This window comes from Cucumis melo, chromosome 1 (assembly GCF_025177605.1).
Source record: "Cucumis melo cultivar AY chromosome 1, USDA_Cmelo_AY_1.0, whole genome shotgun sequence".
Lineage (NCBI taxonomy): Eukaryota > Viridiplantae > Streptophyta > Magnoliopsida > Cucurbitales > Cucurbitaceae > Cucumis > Cucumis melo.
Window position 1 is genome coordinate 13283092 of NC_066857.1, and position 19829 is coordinate 13302920.

At 30.3% G+C, this 19829-nt stretch overlaps 1 protein-coding gene across 1 annotated transcript; it reads right to left on the minus strand.

Annotated features, from left to right (window-relative positions):
* Nucleotides 1–8292: 8292 nt before the first annotated feature.
* LOC103490139 (uncharacterized) lies at nucleotides 8293–11431 on the minus strand. The gene is made up of 6 exons (XM_008449514.3): nucleotides 11157–11431; nucleotides 10776–10903; nucleotides 10029–10198; nucleotides 9760–9837; nucleotides 9223–9367; nucleotides 8293–8841 (listed from the first exon to the last, which is right to left on the minus strand). Exons 1-6 carry the CDS (start codon nucleotides 11320–11322, stop codon nucleotides 8431–8433), a joined length of 1098 nt encoding a protein of 365 aa, XP_008447736.1. The 5' UTR covers nucleotides 11323–11431; the 3' UTR covers nucleotides 8293–8430.
* Between the last annotated feature and the right edge of the window lie 8398 nt (nucleotides 11432–19829).

Here is a 19829-nt window from a genome sequence, read left to right on the forward strand (position 1 = left end):
TACATTAATTACATTATAAAATATAATGGTTGTTTATCGGAGTAATTTAACTTCATTTGTGATTTTTCTTTACTTTCTCCGATATGTATTTTGAGTTGAATTTGATTTTAAAGGATTTTATTTTAATATTTTTACGTTGATTTTGTTTTGATTTTATTGTGATGTACTTTATATTATATGTATTAGTTGGTTGATATACTTACTACGTAATTTTCATTTTCTCAAATCTTATTAATTATATGAATGATATAACTCAGTGTGTCATTATCAAATATATCAACAATATATTATCAAAGTATATCAGTAAAGTGAATCATTTATCAAATATATCAATCAAGTTTACAAGTGTATATTAATAGTATATCGAGTGTATTTAATCAATCAAGTGTATACTAAGTGTATCTGTAGTACTTCAGGTGTATCAAACATATCACATGCATCAAGCGTATCACATTTGTTGAGTGTACCCATGAAACATAACAAATTTATTAGCAATGCATCAAGTGTATCAAACTCATCAATGAAACCTTTAAGTGTATTAAGAAGTGTCAAATGTATATTCAAGTATATCAAGGAGTATTAGATGTATCGAGGGATATTAGGTGTATCAAGGGATATTAAGTGTATCATGTATGTATCAAGTATATTAGGTATCATGTATGTATCAAGTATATTAGGTCCATCAAATGTATATCGGTAACGAGGACATTTGTGATATTTTACATTTTCTATATATGTGGGTTGGGCTTTGTTTTTGCCATTTTTTGCAAACAATAAATTTGGGTGGACTTACAAAAAAAAAATTATTTACACTTTATACAACACTTGATTTTTCTATGAAATGAAAATATATTATCAATTTTGCTAATTTAAACGAAATTCCTACGTTTTTTTTGTAATTTCAAAATTTCAAATTTATCCCTATGAGAGCAGGCCTAACAATCAACAAACAAGATAGAGGTTTTTCATAATGAAATAAGAACATTCTTTGTCGTTAGTGCATAGGTTTTGATTCAATTCATTAATCAGTATAAATGAATTTAGTCTCTAACAAGAGTTGTAGATGAGTTTAATTAAGCATTGATGCGATAGGACAATAGAATTTACTTATATTGATTTTATTTGCAGAGAAACGGTTGGTTATTTAGATAATTGAAAAAGAGACTTCGTACCATTAATTTTATAAAAGTTTTTTTTTTTAATTTATTTTCACACACTTGAAAGAAATTTTGAACGATGATGTGTTTGGTTACAAAATTGTTTTTAAAATTATTAACTTATATTTTATATTTGGAAATTTATTTAAATAATTAATTGTAATAAATATATTTTTTTATTAATTTATTTTTCATTTGCTTTCAAAATTGTTTTCACATAAAAGTTGGCCAACAATAGTCCTCCAAAAATAGTAGCTGAAGACGGTGGTCGTAAGTGGCAGCAACAGTCACTAAAAACAATGATTAGAGGTTGGTGGCAATGGTCTCTAAAAGTTGGCCAACAACAATTATCAAAAAATGATTGTCGGTAGTTAGGCAACTAAGATTTTTTAGAAAAACACTAGCTCGAAGTTGTCTGCTGACGATCATAAAAAAGCATTCGTTGGAGATGGTGATCTGATGTGGTCGTCAAAAAACGGTGGTTAGAGCGAGGCTGGCGAGTGAGAATCACTAAAAAATGATCACTTGGACTTGGACAATCATGGTCGTTGGAAAGTGGTCATCAGAGGTTATCTGACACAATTTTCGAGAAAATGAGCCCTAGAAGTTGGTCGTCGATGGTCGTTAGAGACGTGGTCAACATTGTCTGACGACGATTATCAAAAAATGATCGTTGAAGGTCTGTCAGGGTCATCGCTGAAAAATGGTCATTGAAAGTTGATTAGTCGCAGTCACAAAAAAGCCATCTAAAAAATGATGTCGACAATTAGGCAATGGCGATTGTCGAGAAAATGGTTGGTTGAAGTTGGTCGTCGACAGTCGTCAAAAAACAATGATTAAAGTCAATGGTCGGAGGTTGGCCAATGACTGTCATTGGAAAACAATCACCGAAATTGGTGGAGGACAATCACCAAATACTAGATGTCAGAAGTTGGTCTGTCACACAGTTGCTGAAGAGCGATAGTCGAAAGTTGGTTGGTAGCGGTTGCTAGGAAAACGTTAATTGAAAGTTGGCCAATGGTGATCGTCGAAGGATTTTAATAAATAATTTATTTTTAGCATTTTTAATAATTTTGGGTTAAAATTTCTTTTTAAGCGTGTGACAATGGATTTCAAATTTCAATAGTATGAGAAAAATATTAGAGGCGAATCCCAGTTAATCATAAAAAAGAAAAAAAAATACTTCGTCATTGATACTTTGAAAATCAATTTAAACTGAAATCTAATTAAAAAATAAATTTATTTTGTAAGCCGAACATGATTTATTTGAGAGAAAAAGGATTTTAAAAATGTTGATGGTCAAGATTAGACCTTGTAAAAACAATTTGATTGTAGACAAAACTAGTATTATAATAGTACGTGTGTGGAGGAAGAAGTATGATAGATAGTGTTATGATAGTATGTGTGTTTGGGGAAAGAGTTATGATAGGTAGTATTATAATAGTGTTATGATAAAATGTATTTGTGGGAAGGATTATGTAGATAGTGTTATGATATATATATATATATTAAATTCATATTCTAATTCTAATACACAAATTTTATATATTTAATATATATTCAATAAACAAATTTAATATATTTATATTAATAAATGATATTATGAAGTAATTTCAGCCATAAAAAATTATCTTTTTTAAAAAAAAATCTTCTGGATCTTTAAGTTTTCTTATGCTTAAAAAATTAGCCTTCATTTAGTAACTTTCTGTTTTCCATTTTATTAAAATTATTTTTTTATAAATTTTTATAATATTTATTAAATTTAATGCTTATTTTCCGTCCAAACCTTCAGCGTTAAGTAAAATAGAAATGAAAACAACCTTTTGAATTTCCCTTTTTTTTTAGTTTTTCAAATTTTAATTCATAAAATAATAGTAAAAAGTAATAACAAATTATTTAAGATTGTGTATGCAAATAATGCTTATCAATTTAATTTTAATTTTAAAAGATAAAAAAAAAAAAAAAAACTTGGTTGGTTAATCATTTTGTTATTTTTGATATTAAGTGATGTTTTTTACAACAAAAATGGAATTAATAACAAAAATTTAATAATAATAATAACAACAAATTTTTAAAAACTATAACTTTCTTCAAAAATTTCAACTTAATTTTTTAAAATATCTGTAAAGTATGTAACTAGTTAATAAAAAAAAATGTTTGTAAGCTAGATTTTTATAAAAGAAACAAAAATAAAAATCAAATGATTATTTAAATGAAAGGACTAAATCTTTTGCTTTCTATTTTTTAAAAAAAAATTAATCTTACAAAATTAATTTTCATAAGTTTCATTTTTAAAAAATTTTCTGTCCACCCTCTACTAATATTTTGAAATACAATACCGAGTCAAAAAACTAAAACTAAAACTAAAATTTTAATTTTTTTAACAAGGAAAAATAAAATTGTATATCATTTTTTAATATTTGCAAAATCTCACTAATACAAAAATAATAGAGTTGTGAAAATTTAAAAATAAAAACAAAGGGACGTTATGGACGGGTTGTGAGGGGTTGAGGGTTGAAATGGGATAAGAGGGATTATGGAAACCCTACCATAAATCAGGCCCCAAACAAGGGTTAGGGTTATGGTAACCCAACCCACATTGATTAACCGGAGCCCAAATAGCCTCTTAGGGGGCGTTTGGGGCCTGGAATGAGTTATTATAATCTGTGGTTATTATAATCTGTGGGTTATTATAGTCTGTGTTTGAGGTGCAGATTATTATAGTCTGAGTTATTATAATTTGTGTTTGGGGTGCAGATTATTATAGTTTGGGTTATTATAATATGTGTTTCGGGTGTAGATTATTATAGTATGTAAATATCAAGTGTTTTTTTCACTCTTTTTTTTTTCTTTTGCAACACACATTTTATTTCAAAATTATTTTATTCAATCTCGTTAATTATGTAGTTCGTTAAATAAATTTAACTATAATCTTTATAATGTAATTTTCTCATTCGTTAATTATGTAGTGTTCAACATAATTAATTATAGACAATCGAAATTACATATTTAGTAAACATCACAAGAATGACATAAATTAATTAAGAGTGTTCCTAGTGCATACATTTCACAACACGTTAGCAGTTTAGAACAAATGACAAAATAATTTCAAGCGATGATAGTAATTAGAAGAGTATTAAGGCAACAAAGTTTATGGGCTAAATCTATTGATATATAGAAAGAATTAACAAAGCAAGATTGCCTTTTGAAAAAACGAACATATGAAGTTGAGTCTTTTCTTTTTTATTTTTTTCTTCTCTTTCAAATAACTTTTAAATCGGGTTGACTTATACAAGTCTAGGGAATGATGTAAGTTTAAACAAATTGTTATTAAAAATGAATGACGAAATATAACCTAGCATAGAAGTTTCTAGTCAATTCCATTTACCTAAAATATTGCATCCAACAAAAAATTTGCTTTTAGGAGAAAGTTTAATTATTAATTCTTCATTTTCATTATTTAATTACTAGTGTTTTTCATTAATTTGTGTTTTTTTTTTTTCAAAAATGATTATTAAAGCAAGTTATAAGTTTGTTAATTTGGTAAAAAAAAATTAAAAAAAATTATATAACTTTTTGCATGATTTAAACTACTACATACCGGCATTTTTTTTCTAAATGCATTTGCCATACTATCATTGATTCTTTATTTTTCCTAAGTATGATACAAGTTTATTCTTTTTATAATAGAATTTTATTATTTTTTTTCTTTTTTATCATGCTATCATTCTTTTGATAACACAAATTGTCTTAAAAAAAATGCATTATGATGCATATCTTTTCATCTTTAGATTTATTATACAAATTTGGTTATTCAAATTTTGTTTTATGCTAAATCTTTTCATAAAATAGATTTTTAATAAAAAAAATAGAATCGTATTTTTTCTAAAAATTATTCCTTTGATTTATTTAGAAATAAAAGCTCAAAAAAATTCGATTCAATGAAATTACATGTATAATTTCATTTTACTCCACCTAATTACCAATATTTATTTTTATTATGTTTATTTATTTCTATAGCAAATAATGTCAAAAGTTGTTGATTGTCTTATTTGTTTTTTTCTATTTGAAAACTTGAAACAAATTGATAAAACTATGAATTACTATTTTTCTTAAGTTAACACAATTGATTTTTTGTATTATGTTTATGCATTAACCGTTGAACATAATTCTTAAATTTTTGCAAAGGAAATTTTTTCTAAGATATTTTTCCAAGTTAATTTTTCATAAGTAATTTTTTCTACGTTATTTTTGCAAATATATTTTTCGTAATTTATTTTTCTTAACCTAAGTTATTGTTGCAAAGTAGATTTTTTTCTAATTTATTTTTTCTAACAAAATTCATTAGATGAATCTTTTTGTGGCGTAATTAAAATTTGTGAAATATATAATAACCCTTAGAGGAGTGAGGGATAGTGATAAAATGAGAAATGGGGGAGTGAGAAATAGTGTGAGAGAAGCAAATGAAGGAGTGGGGAATAGTGGCAGAAGAGAAATAAGGGAATGAGTATAATAGTCCTAATCCTAATCCTCGGGTTACAATAACCCTAGGGACAAACATAGAGTGGGCTAAAATAGCCCACTCCACTCCTTCATAGTCTAAGGGTCAAACGCCTCCTTAGTGTTTGAATCCCACATCTTTCCAATAACAATCCTTGGTCTCCTCTCACTATACTCAAATTGTTCAACCCACCATGCTTCCCCATCAGCTTGGCAATGATGCTACTTACGTCTTTCTGGCATGAACACTCTTGGCTTAGTTTGGTGTCCTTCGTTTCCACAAACATATTCACGACTTTTTAGGAAGCGTTTGATGCATATATTTGTAATTTTAAGCTTGACATAAGCATAAAGGTTTAAAAAAAATATGTTTAGAGTGCCGGTTTAGATAGTTTAGGTTTTAAGAAAAATGTGTTTTGACGGTGCCTAGGAATCATGAAATAAAATGAGTGAAATATTTTCTTACGTTTAATCCTAATATTGTTAAGTTTAAAATGAAAAAAAAAAGTAGAAGAATATTTTTTGAAAAAATGAAATAGAGATTTAACTAAAATTACAATTTTATTTGATTTATGGTTAATTTGAAATTTCAACTTTACTCAGTTTTGAAATAAAATTTCATAATTTTTTTTTCACTTTAATTAATCTTTTTAGATTTAAACCATAACTTACTAACTTTAAATTGAAATAAATTTGTATTTGAATCTTAAATTCTTAAAAATGTATTTTAAAAAATTATTAAATTATAACTTAATGTAAGTAAAATTAAAAATTATTTACAAAATATAGTAAAATTATCGAATTATATATAGCTCATTTAAGTTTTGTTTGATATATGTGTAAATAGTTTTTTTTTTTTTCATAACAATTACATTAAAAGTAATCATTAAGTTTAAATGTTTATTTTTATTTGGCCAATAAATTGCTTCCAACATTTTAATTTTAAGTTTAGAAAATATTCAAAGTCTGCTAGTTAAATTGATTAACGAAAAAAAATGTTACTAAACTAAAACATAAACGATGGTATATGAATCATTGGAAATTGCATCAAATGATAAAAAAAAAAAATGGTCCATAACACTTCTTTCTTGCACATTGCAAATATGTTAAATATGACAAGTAATTAGATATATCAAACGATTATCAGATGGTTATCAAAGAGCTACTAGAGGACTATTAACTTATAAATTTGCTACTTTTGTAATTTAAAAAATGTAGTGACATGAGTTCTATTATTATAAATTTGTTTGCTATTTTTGCAAACGCCTCCATACTTATTTACATTTTTCATTATATTACCAATATATTTGACTTATAATTGAGATTTCAATAGATATGCAATCAATTTTAACCTAGAAAAAGTAGAAGGAAAAAAAGTCTCGTAGAATGGAAAAAAACATTAATTTTAATCAGAAGAGAAGAGAAATAATAATTAAAAAATATAATCTAACAATAATAATACTAGGAAAAACTCTAAAAAAAATAGAAGAAACGAGAGATTTATTTTAAAAATATTATTGTGATTAAACTAAGAGCTTATTGGGAATTTCTTGGTAGAAAAAAAAGGTTTTTCAAAAATATATTTTATTTGAACACTTTTGACAAAGAAAATATTAAAATAAAAACATAAATGTGTTTGATGACTATTTTTAAGTACTTTTATTTACAAGTTTTACTTTAACTTATTATAAACCAAAAAAGCTTTTATTAATATTTTTCAAGGTTGACAGTGAAAATTAGAGGTTGATCTGTGATGGTTGACGGAGTTGGTGGTCGGAGGTTGGTCGACAATTATCACCGGTTTGTTCAAAAATTGGCATACCCTTCTAAATTAAATTAGAAAAACATAAAAGCGATAACTCATGAATTTAAATAATGTTTGTTATTCCAACCCAAAAAATAGATAGGAAGGCTTCCAAAACACTTAGACCCAAACAAGAGTTGGGCTTAGGATCCTAAACACATCTGATCCCAACTCTTTAAACAAACATCCCCTTACGTATTGCACAACAACCTGATGCTGCACTTCTGATTCTCTGTTGTGGTCATTTAATCCAACTTAGAGTTTTACCATTAAATCTGTTATGATTGATTTGGTGGGTGCACTCAATTTAATACTATTTGGCAATTTGAAAAAACAATTATCCTAAACGGATTAAAATCAAATATCTTTCTTGAGAGCTTAGCTTGAGTGCTATCAATATTGATGATCTCTATTCTTCCACATAGCTCAACTTACTTCGACATGATAAAAAAGAAGATTGACAAGATATGTGAAATCCAAATGATATAATTTATTGAAAGTTACAATATTTTAAAATGTCTCACATAAGTACTTTCACTGGTTGTTCATTTGGGCGTTATTCAATTACCTTCTTGCCTTAGTATAACTTAATTTCATGTTGATATAAAGTTCTACCAATTAGGATAGATTGAACAATTTATATTGACATATAGCTTTATGATAGACTGAACAATTTATATTGACATATAGCTTTATGATGGATTGAACAATTTATATTGACATATAGCTCCTTGTCTTTATCTCTACTTATATCCTGCTTCATATCTCCAACTACATGCACAATTCTCAAATGATAGACAACACCGACAACATAGAGCATAGGCAAGCCTATTCAAAAAGAGAGCTAGATACTTTAGAAGTTACTTTTTCTATGGTACATTACATTTATCAATCTTTAAACCCGATCTCGTAATGGTATAGAATTTATGTTATTGATAAACCTTAAAGAGAAACAGTAGTAGCTAATAGCTAAGTACGACTCTGCAAACTTTTACTTGCTTGAGATGCCAAGGCCAGAGCCTTGGCTCTTGTACTCGTCGTCATCCACTCCCTCTCTGCACGCCTTTGATGTTGCCTCGCATTTTTAGCTCGTTTCGGAGCTAACCGAGTGTCCCTTTCCACAAATGCAAGTCTGAATTTCTCAGCTAAAGACAATTCTGAGGGATTTGATGGAGAAATTGGGGCCCTTCCTGTGGATCTGCCCACCGCCCATGTTTTGGGATCAATATCAACTATGGTGTGTTCGTCTAATGCAATGTTTGGCAATGCTTCCCCTGGAACCTGCTTCCCCCTGAAACCGAAAGGGGATGGCTTTGGGTTTATTGTAATGCGCGGGCATTCTGTGGAGAAAATCTCCAAGGAATCTTTATCTATTTTTGGCTGCAGAAAGTGAAAAAGAAAGCGTGAATGATACGAATTTGTGGGACTCTTTGATTATCCCACTTCTACAACCACCATGAAGTCAAAAAGAACTGGAATTAGTATTTCACTTGCTGTCGAAATGTCAGATATGTTGTTGAACCTACACTTGAGGCACATTTTCAGGAAAGTAGACATTTCACCGTTACAAATAGATCACAGACAGCACTTGGCAAAATGATAAAAGTATTCACCAACTTCTAACCATATGATTCCTAATCAACGAACTTTCTTATACTTCCTAAGAGAATTATATATATATTTTTTTTAATCTAAAAAGGAAAGCAGGAAAATAATGAAAATAAATACAAAATTGGGGATAGATCATAGAAGGCACCCTACCCAGACCAACCACCGAAGGGATTGTGCCCCATTGGCAATTTCAGCTGTATCAAGCTCCTCCCATGAATCTCCTTCTATATCATCCAGCCTTGGTTTAAAAATATCCAAGGACCTTCGTGCCGTGGCATCACTCCTCGGACACCCTCTGCAACATTTTTGTTCATATCCTGTTATGAGGTTATTACTACTAGTCAAAACACAACTATATACATATACATATCCTGTTATGAGCCAGAATGACAGCACGCACAAAATTAGGAAATCAACAAGCATGTGATCTAATCATTAAGTAAACAAAGCCTTGGACCCTTAGCTCTATGTGTTATTATAGACGAATAAGGCATCAAGAATACCATACGAAATTGGAATTTTGTTACTTAGCTTTCGTTGGAGATACTTTGAAAAATAAGCGGAATTGATAGCAACTTCTTGGCAGTAAACTATCTATGAAATCTCGGAACTAGCATATCAAACCGATGTAAAAAAACCAATAATATATATCAAAAGTGTATTAGAGGCCGGGGAGTAGGTAAGTACCCGCAACGTAGGGTTTCCAAGGAACAACAATGCTGAACCAGCTCAGAAACACCAGCAGCTGTTATCTTGTTGCATCGACTGCATTAAAACTCTTCTTCATCAAAAGATACTCGGAACAAAACAAATGGTGAATTTGCAACTAAAAGGTAGAACCTTGCTAGGTCAACATAGTGAAGAAATATAAAAACTTCAAGTATGCTATTGAGCAAAAGAAAATAAAGAAAACATAAAAGAAGTTCGTTCATCAACAGAATTTGTGTCCTGCATACCTAATATCCACAGCTCTAAGAGATTTGCATGTCTTGCCAATTTCTGCTAACCCAAAATCAGAAACTTCTGAACCAGAAACATCCAGGGTTTCCCACGAACTATCTACTAGGGAGATAATAACATCATCGTTCAGTAATTCTCTTCTTCGTGCAACTGCTGCTATCGATTGCTGTAATTTCAGAAAACAAATAAAGAACACACATCAAATGACAAGTTTTCTATTAACAGTATACAATTGCAGCATAATAGATTGGAATAACCCAAGCATCATAAAAGAAGATGGAAGTACTTCGTCAAATCATAACTTTTTCCACTATACATTTAAATTTGGGAAATTGCATCATATGACAAAAAGATTTAGAAAAAGACAGTCCATAGCACTTCTTTTTTGCAAATATAACAAGTAATTAGATATATTAGACGGCTGTCAGAAGGCTATCAAAGTGCTATCAAAATGTTATGAATTCAAGTCAAAACATAAAGTATCGAACATGAAACTGAGATCAGCGTCGATATATAGAAATGGCTATACAACTAAACCATATTTTTACTTAATCAAATATTAGTTAATCATATTTTCTCAGAAGAACACAAAATGGCCTCTTTCTGAACTAAATTCATCTACCCAAATCCAAATAACGTTCAAGAGTGCAAGGAGAAATCTAAAAATTCAACAAAATGGACTTAATTAATTAAATTTGGTCGAGTTAATTGAACATAAAGAACAAATTCTAAACCAAACCAACCTTCACATCTGACGGAAAGTTGGCACTAATCTCATCTAAGTCAGGAATTATATCTTCCAAATGCTTTCCAATAACCCCAACGCACAAACTGACTAAATTTGGAGGTTTCTTCCTCTCAAAGGCCAATCCTGTTCCAGTAACCAAAACAAGAACTCGAATCACGTGAGTGCAAAACAAAACATATGTGTACAACACGCAAATGCCAGAAAATTAGCAAATTGGGTCCCCAAATTAGGGCTGAAAACATTATTTGTTTTCTTTAAAATTTCAGAACCAATCAATTGAAATCCAAAAAATAAGAAGAAACAAAGAAAACCCAATAATTCCCTCAAGTTGCAATTCCAAAGTCGATAGAACGAGTGAGAAAGAGAGGGGATTTACGGGAGAATTGAGATGCAGTAGGCTTGAAACAGGATTTCTGATCCAAATCGGGAGACGCAGATTTAACGAAGGTATTAGAATAAGTAGGCTGGGAACTGGATTTCTGATTCAAATCAAGTTTTACAAAAGTTTTCGCAATGTTTTTGGCTTCTTCGATTGTTTCCATGAAATTTAGGGACTAGGGAAACGAGAAGAAATGAGAAAACAAGAAGAGAGGAAAAGGCATCTACGGTGGTAATGAACTATCAAGTTGTAGGGACGACGGAGCAAAGGAAACATTAGAAATTTATTTATTTATTTATTATTATTTTAAACAAACACCGCGATAATAAGAGGGGTCTTTTTAAAAAATATAACTAAACTATACTAAAACAATTTCCAAAAAAATTCAACATTCCACGATAGAACATATAAAAAATGTCCGGGCCATACATATGCATAATGTATTTGATACAATTTAGATTTGACTAAACTAATTTTTTTCAAGATTCTTTTGTAAACGATAGTTTAAATTTGACTAAACAGATTTTTTTTTAAATTCCTATGGGACTAATTTAACATGATCGTTTATATTTGGCTACTTCAATCTAAACGATTTCTTCCAAGTTTATTTATACATGATATTTGAAAACTCTAATCTAAACGACGTAAAAGAAAGAATAAAGACAAAGGAAAGAAATTGTAAAAGAAGAAAGATAATGGAAATAGAGGAGAAAAAGACGAAAGGGCAAACCTACAATATTTAAAAAGATAACTAAGCTTTGTTAACTTAAATATTCTAGTAGTCGTTATATTTATGAAAAATTTTCATAATAAAATTGTTGACTTTTTATTTTATTTTATTTCTTCTTAAAAATCAAAATTTATATTTGATACATTCTAAAAGTTCATCCTCTTAATCGAGAAATGTAATATGGTTTAGTAGAAGGATGGTTGGAAATGAAAAATCTAACCTTCCACGAACGTCATGCTAATTATTAGTCAGCTCTAGTAAAGAATGTTTGAAGAACTTGATGATTTGAAAAAATCGATCACCTAAATCGAAATTGTGGTTTGGGTTAGATTATTAACACGTTTAGATTTAAATAAATAATTTCTTTATAGATTAAGTTGGTTCGTGGGTCTACAAAAAATAACCCAACCCAAATCAAACTATTTTATTAATTTTGAATGTATATTTCTTTACTTTAGGATATGATTATATATACATTTATTTTATTTTTATTTAATAGCATTTTTTTAAATAACATATTCCCCACCAACCTTTTAAAAATAGTTTTTTTTGACACTTTGAAAAGAAAATTTTAGGTAGGGTTCTTTTCAAATATAACAAAATGAATCAAAATATTTACAAATATAACAACATTTCAGAATCTAGCAATGATAGACACTAATAAATATTAATAGACTTTTATCAATGGCATTGATAGACACTCTATTAGTATCTATCAATATCTATTACCCATAGATTCTGAAATTTTGATATATTTGTAAATATTTCCAACAATTTTGTCGTTTGAAGTAATCTCTTTTCTTTATATTATTAATTGAAATTAAGTTTTTAATCTTAATTCGATATATGAAAATGATTCAATCAAATTTTTATGTGCTAATATTTTACTTCTTTTTAGAACAAAAAAAAATTAAATAAATGAAAGACTAACCCCGATCTAACCCAATGAAGTTTATTTGGGTTGACAAAATCTAAAACCCAAACAATTTGTTTTGGTTCTTTGTTTTTGAAAATTAAGCCTATAGATAACTTTTCCACCTTTAAAGCTCTTGCTTTGATATGTGCTTTTTATCCATGTATGTATTCAGAAACCAAATAAAATTTTGAAAACTACAAAAGTAATTTTTAAAAACTTATTTTTGGTTTGGAATTTGGGTAAGAATGAAATTCTTCCTTAACATTGATGTAAATCATGGCGAGAAAATAAAAGAAAATAAACTTAGTTTTAAAATAAACAAAATGGTTACCATAAGGGTAAATAATGTTTTCAAAAAATTGATTTGTTTTTAGCATTTGATTAAAAGATCATGTGTATTTCTTTCACAAATATAAAAACTATAATCGAAGAATTAGAAGAAAATAAACATAAATTTAAAAACAGTGGAAAGAAAACCTCTTTTTCTATGAGTCGAAAGGAGGCTTTCATTAAGGTTGTGGTTCAAGTCATCCTCATATACACTTTGAGTTGTTTTAAGTTGTCAAAGGACCTTTGTGATGATATAAATAGTAAATGTGGCCAATTCTTTTGAGGCAAGTGCACTGGATGAGCTAGAAAATATTATGCGATAACAAACTTTCAAGAGATCTAAGGTTTCATGACTTAAATCTCTTCAACCAGACTATGCTCACTAAGTTGAGTTGGAGAATTGTTTGAAATCCTAATTGTTTGCTTACTAAGTGCTCAAAGGTAATTCTTAGAATTGAGATTTCCTTCATGTAACCATAGGGAATAACCCTTCTCTTATATGGAGAGGGATCATGTAGGGATGTGAGCTTTTCTTAAAGGGTGTTATCTATGGAGAATTGGGAACAGTGCGAACATCTACATCCATAAGAATTCTTGGATGGTGGGGGAGGGGGTCGAAAATCTCTGCTTGTGTCTTAAGGACGATATGGCATGATCTTTTGCTTTTTTTTTTTTTTTTTTGCTCACGGAATTCCAGCTTGGTTCATGAATGTTTCACTCATGTTGATGGTTATTTTACTCTTAGCTTATCTAGACAGGGTCGAAGAGGTTTAGATGAGATTATTTAGGATTCAGATTTGAAAGGTTGGTTCTATGTAAAAAGTGCCTGTGTTGAAATCAAATTCCATTAGGAACTTGCCACTTTGGAAGTCAGTTATGGAAGCTTAAAATTCCGCCCCATGTGAAATTCACTATTTATAGAATTGTCAATGGCACTCTATCTACTCAAATCAATATTTCAAAACGTGGAATCTCTTCTAACCCTCTGTGTTTGTTTTGCAGGAAATTTTTGGAGTTCTCTAACCATATTTTCTAGAGTTGTAAACTCATGAAAACTTTTCTTTTTCCCTTCCTTACGTTAGTTCTTGGGTGATGTTAGGTTTTGCTAGAGTACGTCAGACAACTAGGGAAGGAACTTTGAAAAAGCTCTCGGGTTTAGATTAAGAGGCCACTACCATTCTTTTGTGGGATGTATGGAAGCTACCAAAACTTGGTGAATATTTCAGGCAATTTAATTTGTTCCTTCCAGAGAGTTTGTGGTCAAGAAAGTCTTTGTTCATATTGAGGAGTTTGGATCGTGCGATATGAAGGCTCCTTCTATCCCCTAGGAGGTGATCGAACTGAGCCATGGATCATGGTCTCCCTCTGAGTCTTGTTGCTGGAAGTTCAACACCAACGCCTCTTGGAGTAATTGTGAAGAAGCCGGGGGCATTGGCTGGTTCATCCGTGACTCCGTTGGGATCGTTTATCCTTGTTGGAGGGGAGATGGTGGCGTCAAATTGGAGCATAAAAAATCAAGAAGCCCTTATTGTGATTAAAGGGTTATCTGACATTCTTGCTAGGGTTTGACTTTAGTTCTATCCCTCTAGTTTTTATGGAGTTGGATTACGCCAAGCTGATTAATGCTATTAATGGGGTGGGGGTTGATTTGTCTGAGCTGTCTTTCTTTACTTTGGATGTTGAGGTGCTTGTTAAGTACGTTGGGGTCATCTCTTTTTTGTGGTGTTCCCACAGACCATTCGCCTTGCTCGTGAGGTTGTCTCTTTGGGTAGTTGTAAAACTTGTTTTGTTTCTCCTACTTCTTCCTCCTCGGGTGAAGTTGGGAGGGACTTTTTTATATTGGTGTGGTTCTCCTCTGCCTGTGAGGAGTGTTTGTTGTCGGACTCTGGTTAATTTCTTTATATTATATCTTCTTTTTTAAGAAATAAAAGCGTAAAAATTTAAAAGAATAAAAGAAAACCATTTTTTAAAGTCAAATATTTTAGTAGATCAGTTGAAAAATTTAAGCTCACCTCCGAACAATTTTAGAAGCCTAGTTGATTGAAAGGTGCATTCTTAATCCCAATGATTAGTGTGCTCTTACTAAGTCTAAATAAATTAATACTTATTGTATATACCACATTTATGAGTTAAATACAGGAGTATTTTTGTCTGTTCGAGTTTGGTTTATTTTATAATATTAATTATTATTTTAAAAGTCAATAATATAATTTTTTTAGTTCCACCATTCTTGAACTAAAAATATATGTAAGTGTGCTTATAACACCTTCAACAAAGTTTAACTAATTGAGACATACGTTTTCTAATAAAATGTTGGTTCAAATCTCTCTATGTTGTTGAACAAAAAGTAGGACAAATATCGAGTTATACGCTTAGGACAAATATCAATTTGTACTTCTAAACTATGCATTGTATCAATTTAGGTCTTGAATTTATAATTATATCAATTCAAATTCTAAACTTTGAGAGTTGTATCAATTTAATCCTCATACCGATAGTTATATTAATTTAAATTCTGAACTTTTACAAGTATATCAATTTAAACCCTTAGCTTTCAAAAGTATATTCACATAAAACACAATAAAGGGTTTAAATTGACAAAACCATGTACGTTCAAGGTTTAAATTTATACACTTATGAAAGTTTAAGATTTAAATTGATACAAGTATTAGTTTGAGGTTTAAATTGATACAATATTCATAGTTTAAGGTGTAAATTGATTTTTTTTTTTAATAATGTTTAGAATAAAAATATATTTTTATATAGTTACGTCGATTTTCATCATAAATTTTTAATTATTATCAAATCTAACCTTAGGAAAATAGTTGGTTATTTTCTGCTAATTCATCTAATTTTACAAAACCAAATAATAATAATAAAAGGTTAAAAAAAAAACCTCTATATTGCATGTTCTACTGGTTTCCTAGTTTAGTGTAAGACTTATGATGCGTTTGGTTTCCAAGAGTGATTATATGATAAAAATAAGTGGTTTTAAAAAGTTTGGCAACTACCTAAAAAGAAGTTAAAAAAAAGGGTGAATTTATAAAAAAAATTGGTCTAGGATAAACACTTGAAGCTAACTTTTGAAAAATGAATTTCGGGTGTTTAATAGTTAATGTCTCCCTAATTTGTATCAGAAGCTCTAGAATTAGTCACTAGTTAACATCTCGTTGAGTTTTATGTCCTAAAACTTGTGATTTGTGAATATTGAACTATTTTGTTATTATACAATAAAATTGTTATTGAGTTATTGTTTGATAAATTGTTATAAAATAAGTGATTTGCTCGTAATAAGCTCATAATCTAATAAAATAAGGTTCCCTGACTATAGTACAAATGCTTGAACTTTATATGGTTAGCGACATAAAATTGAATCAAGTTTAAGTTGATCGTCTAAACAATCTATAGTATAGGAAAATAGGGTTGAGCTTATTCTAGGAACACTACAGATTTGCCACACTTTGTATCTAGTACAAACGATGTGATCCTAAATTATTCATGTGGAGTTGTATGAGTGAGGGGTATCCTATGCAAAAAGTTTGTATAAGACCGAACCACGAGATAGTCTACCACACCTCGTTCTAAGTTTTTCCCTTTAACCTAGATCATGGTGTGAATCTAGTCCTTAAAACAATCCTTTTCAAACGTAAGATTGATAAAATGCTTTTAAAAAATTCTATAAAAATTTCGGCAGCACCTCCCCTAAAATATAGGTTAACCAAACCTGTAGAGGAGAGAAATTTTGCACTTCTATATATGTATATGAAACTCCAAAATCCACAACACATCAAGTGTGTCTTACCACACACTTATTCAGACAATTTCAAAGTTTCAGGGAGGGTTAAGATTCAACTAGATATCATATACAAAAGGTTACAACCCGATGAAGGATTTCTCAAAACACGAGTCTTCAGCGCTCTCTTTCTACATTTAACCTCCCCAAGGTGCAATACAAAAGATAAATATATACATACAAAAAATAATTGAGATCTATAATCGATGACGAGGGTTCAACCAACACTTGGCCCTTGATCGCTACCTGAGAGGGGAGAAAACATTGAAAATGTAAGTTGAAAACTCAATGAGTGGCAAGTTTCCTAAAAGTAAAACTTGTAAAACATGCTTAAATAGAAAATCTATAAATATGCATTAGTAATGAAATATTAGTTAAAACATCATTTTCTCGTAGTCACTAATCAACTAACAAACCTGTAGTCAATCCAACCATGGCAAGGCGTCTAAATATATGGTCAAAGATAGCTCGCACATGACAAGAATCATGTGTGGCCAAAACTAGCTTACATATATTTAGTACTCAACCATGATAACATACTAAATATACGACCAGGGAATAGCTCACACGTGATCCATATCCATAAGGAAACACGCGGCCAAATGGAGCTCACTAAGTATTTGACTTATGGTTTAAGTTTTCCTTCCCCAAGTTTCAAGGCGATGAGGCCAAGTTGAGAAGGGTAAGATGAGCAAGCTAGGCAGTTTAAGTTTAAGCTTGAAGGAGCTGCGCTAGGCGTTGGAGACCTGAAGTCTTGTTTTAAGTCTTTATTGTAAAGAAAGTAGATACATGGTATTTGGAACGCATGTTATTAAGTAATAAAGAGAAGTTGTTTATTTTATCATGCGTTGTATGTTTTCTTATCCCCAAGTAGTTTAAGTATCAAGTCAAGAGAAAAATTGAAGGTTTAAGATTGAGCATTCTGGTGTTTCATGATTGTGGGTCAGGACTGGTCAAGTCACATTCACATGTCGCAAAGCAAGGTCAAGACGCGTTACGGGACACGACATGAGAGTAATACATTAACACATGTCCTTCTCCCACTTACTATCAACGTTTTTTCTATTCACCTTGTTATTGATCCATACAAACACTTTCTGAAAAGGGGTTACGATCAAGGTGATAGAGCTGAAAATGGACCTCACAATGAATCTTTGGGATGTGAAAGCTAGAAATTGATATATCATAAATATTATTTTTCTTCGACTAAAATGTTCTATTAATTTAGGATTTTTTGTACTAAGTTAAGTTCCAACTAAATGAATCTAACTAAATCTAGTCCTATTATGACTTCTATAATGAAACTTTACTCTAAAGTTTATAGGTGTACTAAACAATTTAATTTACCTAATAACATCTTATGTGTGAAACCCGCGTCCTAATAAATGAGTTTCTTGTAAATTAATTTTTGAAGTTAGTAGAATTAAGCTTTAGTAAAAGCGTTTTGAGATAACGCGAGGAAATGGGTAGAAGGCGAAGGAATCAGATATTGCATTGTGAAGAAAGGCAAGTGGTACAACAAGATAACGCGAGAAGGGATGACGGCAATGAATACAACCAATTATCAGATGACGAGCTAGGCGAGCAAGAGTCGGTTAATTGTTAAACTCGAATAGTTAGTCAACTAAACACGAGTTAAGTTTAAGTTAAGCATGGTTTAAAGAGGATACTGAACTAGGCAATAAAAATGATAGAAAGAGAAAAAGAAAAGCTTAACTGAGTAAGTGACCCTTCAAAAGAAAAGCAAGCTTTTGAAAATTGTTTTTACCACCAAAGTCATGTTGTTATATTTCCATGTTATTTGATATGCTCATTCTGTAATCTCATATATACATATCAAAGAACATGACCAATTTGAAGCATGTCTATGTTGGTAAAGTTGTATTGTTGTGATGCTTGTATGTGTACAAAACCATTAGTCTTGTTCTTGATAAATAGCTAGCTATTATGTTCAATAAGAGTAGAGGCTGATAGAAAGCAGTAGACATGCTCAATGGAATTAGGATCTAATTAATTGCATCTAACATTTAGAAATTAACATGCAATTCCCTAATTAGGGGTTAATAGAAACATACCTTCGTAGCTCTTAATTACTCTCAATCTATATACGAACAAAAACCCAAGACTACCACTAGTGTTAACCTGCTATTCTTTAGACCTATAAACTGGAAGTGGGATCCGATGGGTGAAAGATTTATGAAAGAGAGATGAATTTTGGAGGTTGAATTTACGGTTGAGAGTTGGGAGAGAAAAAATTGGTGAAAATAATTTTAAGAAAAAACACTAAATTGCCAAAAAGCTTTTGCATAGTAGAAAAATTACCCCTTAGATAACCTAATTACATGCAAAAACACATGTAATTAGTTCATCAAAGCCTAACATCTCACATTCCACTAACAATTAGTAGACTTTAGTAGGCTAGGTGTTTGCATCTCATCCAACCATATATCCCACCATGAGTTAGTCCTTAAGGGAACAACCTATCTACTAACCCTATAATGGGCATGAGTGAATTTTGTCTTACACCCTCTGTCCCTAGTTATCTGCTCGACCTTACCCTTGAAATGAACGACTTATTAGGCTAGCGCTGATAAGCTGCCCTCACCTTTATTCAAATCTAAGGATAATCCTATGTGAACAAGAATTTATAGTTAGTTTAGGATTAAGATTAAGTTACCTAGGTCATCAATAAATGAAATAGTCAATTTTATACCGTAAATGGTGTTATAATGTAAAAGAGACTATTTCATGATTCTAGTCTTGTGTAAACTCTTTATACCTACTCTTTTATGTCTCCACATGAACGATTCAAGATTACATCGTTTGTACTAATTATAGAGCAGACTACATCTATAGTGTCCCCAGAATAAGGTGCTCAACATTATTCATATACGACCATTT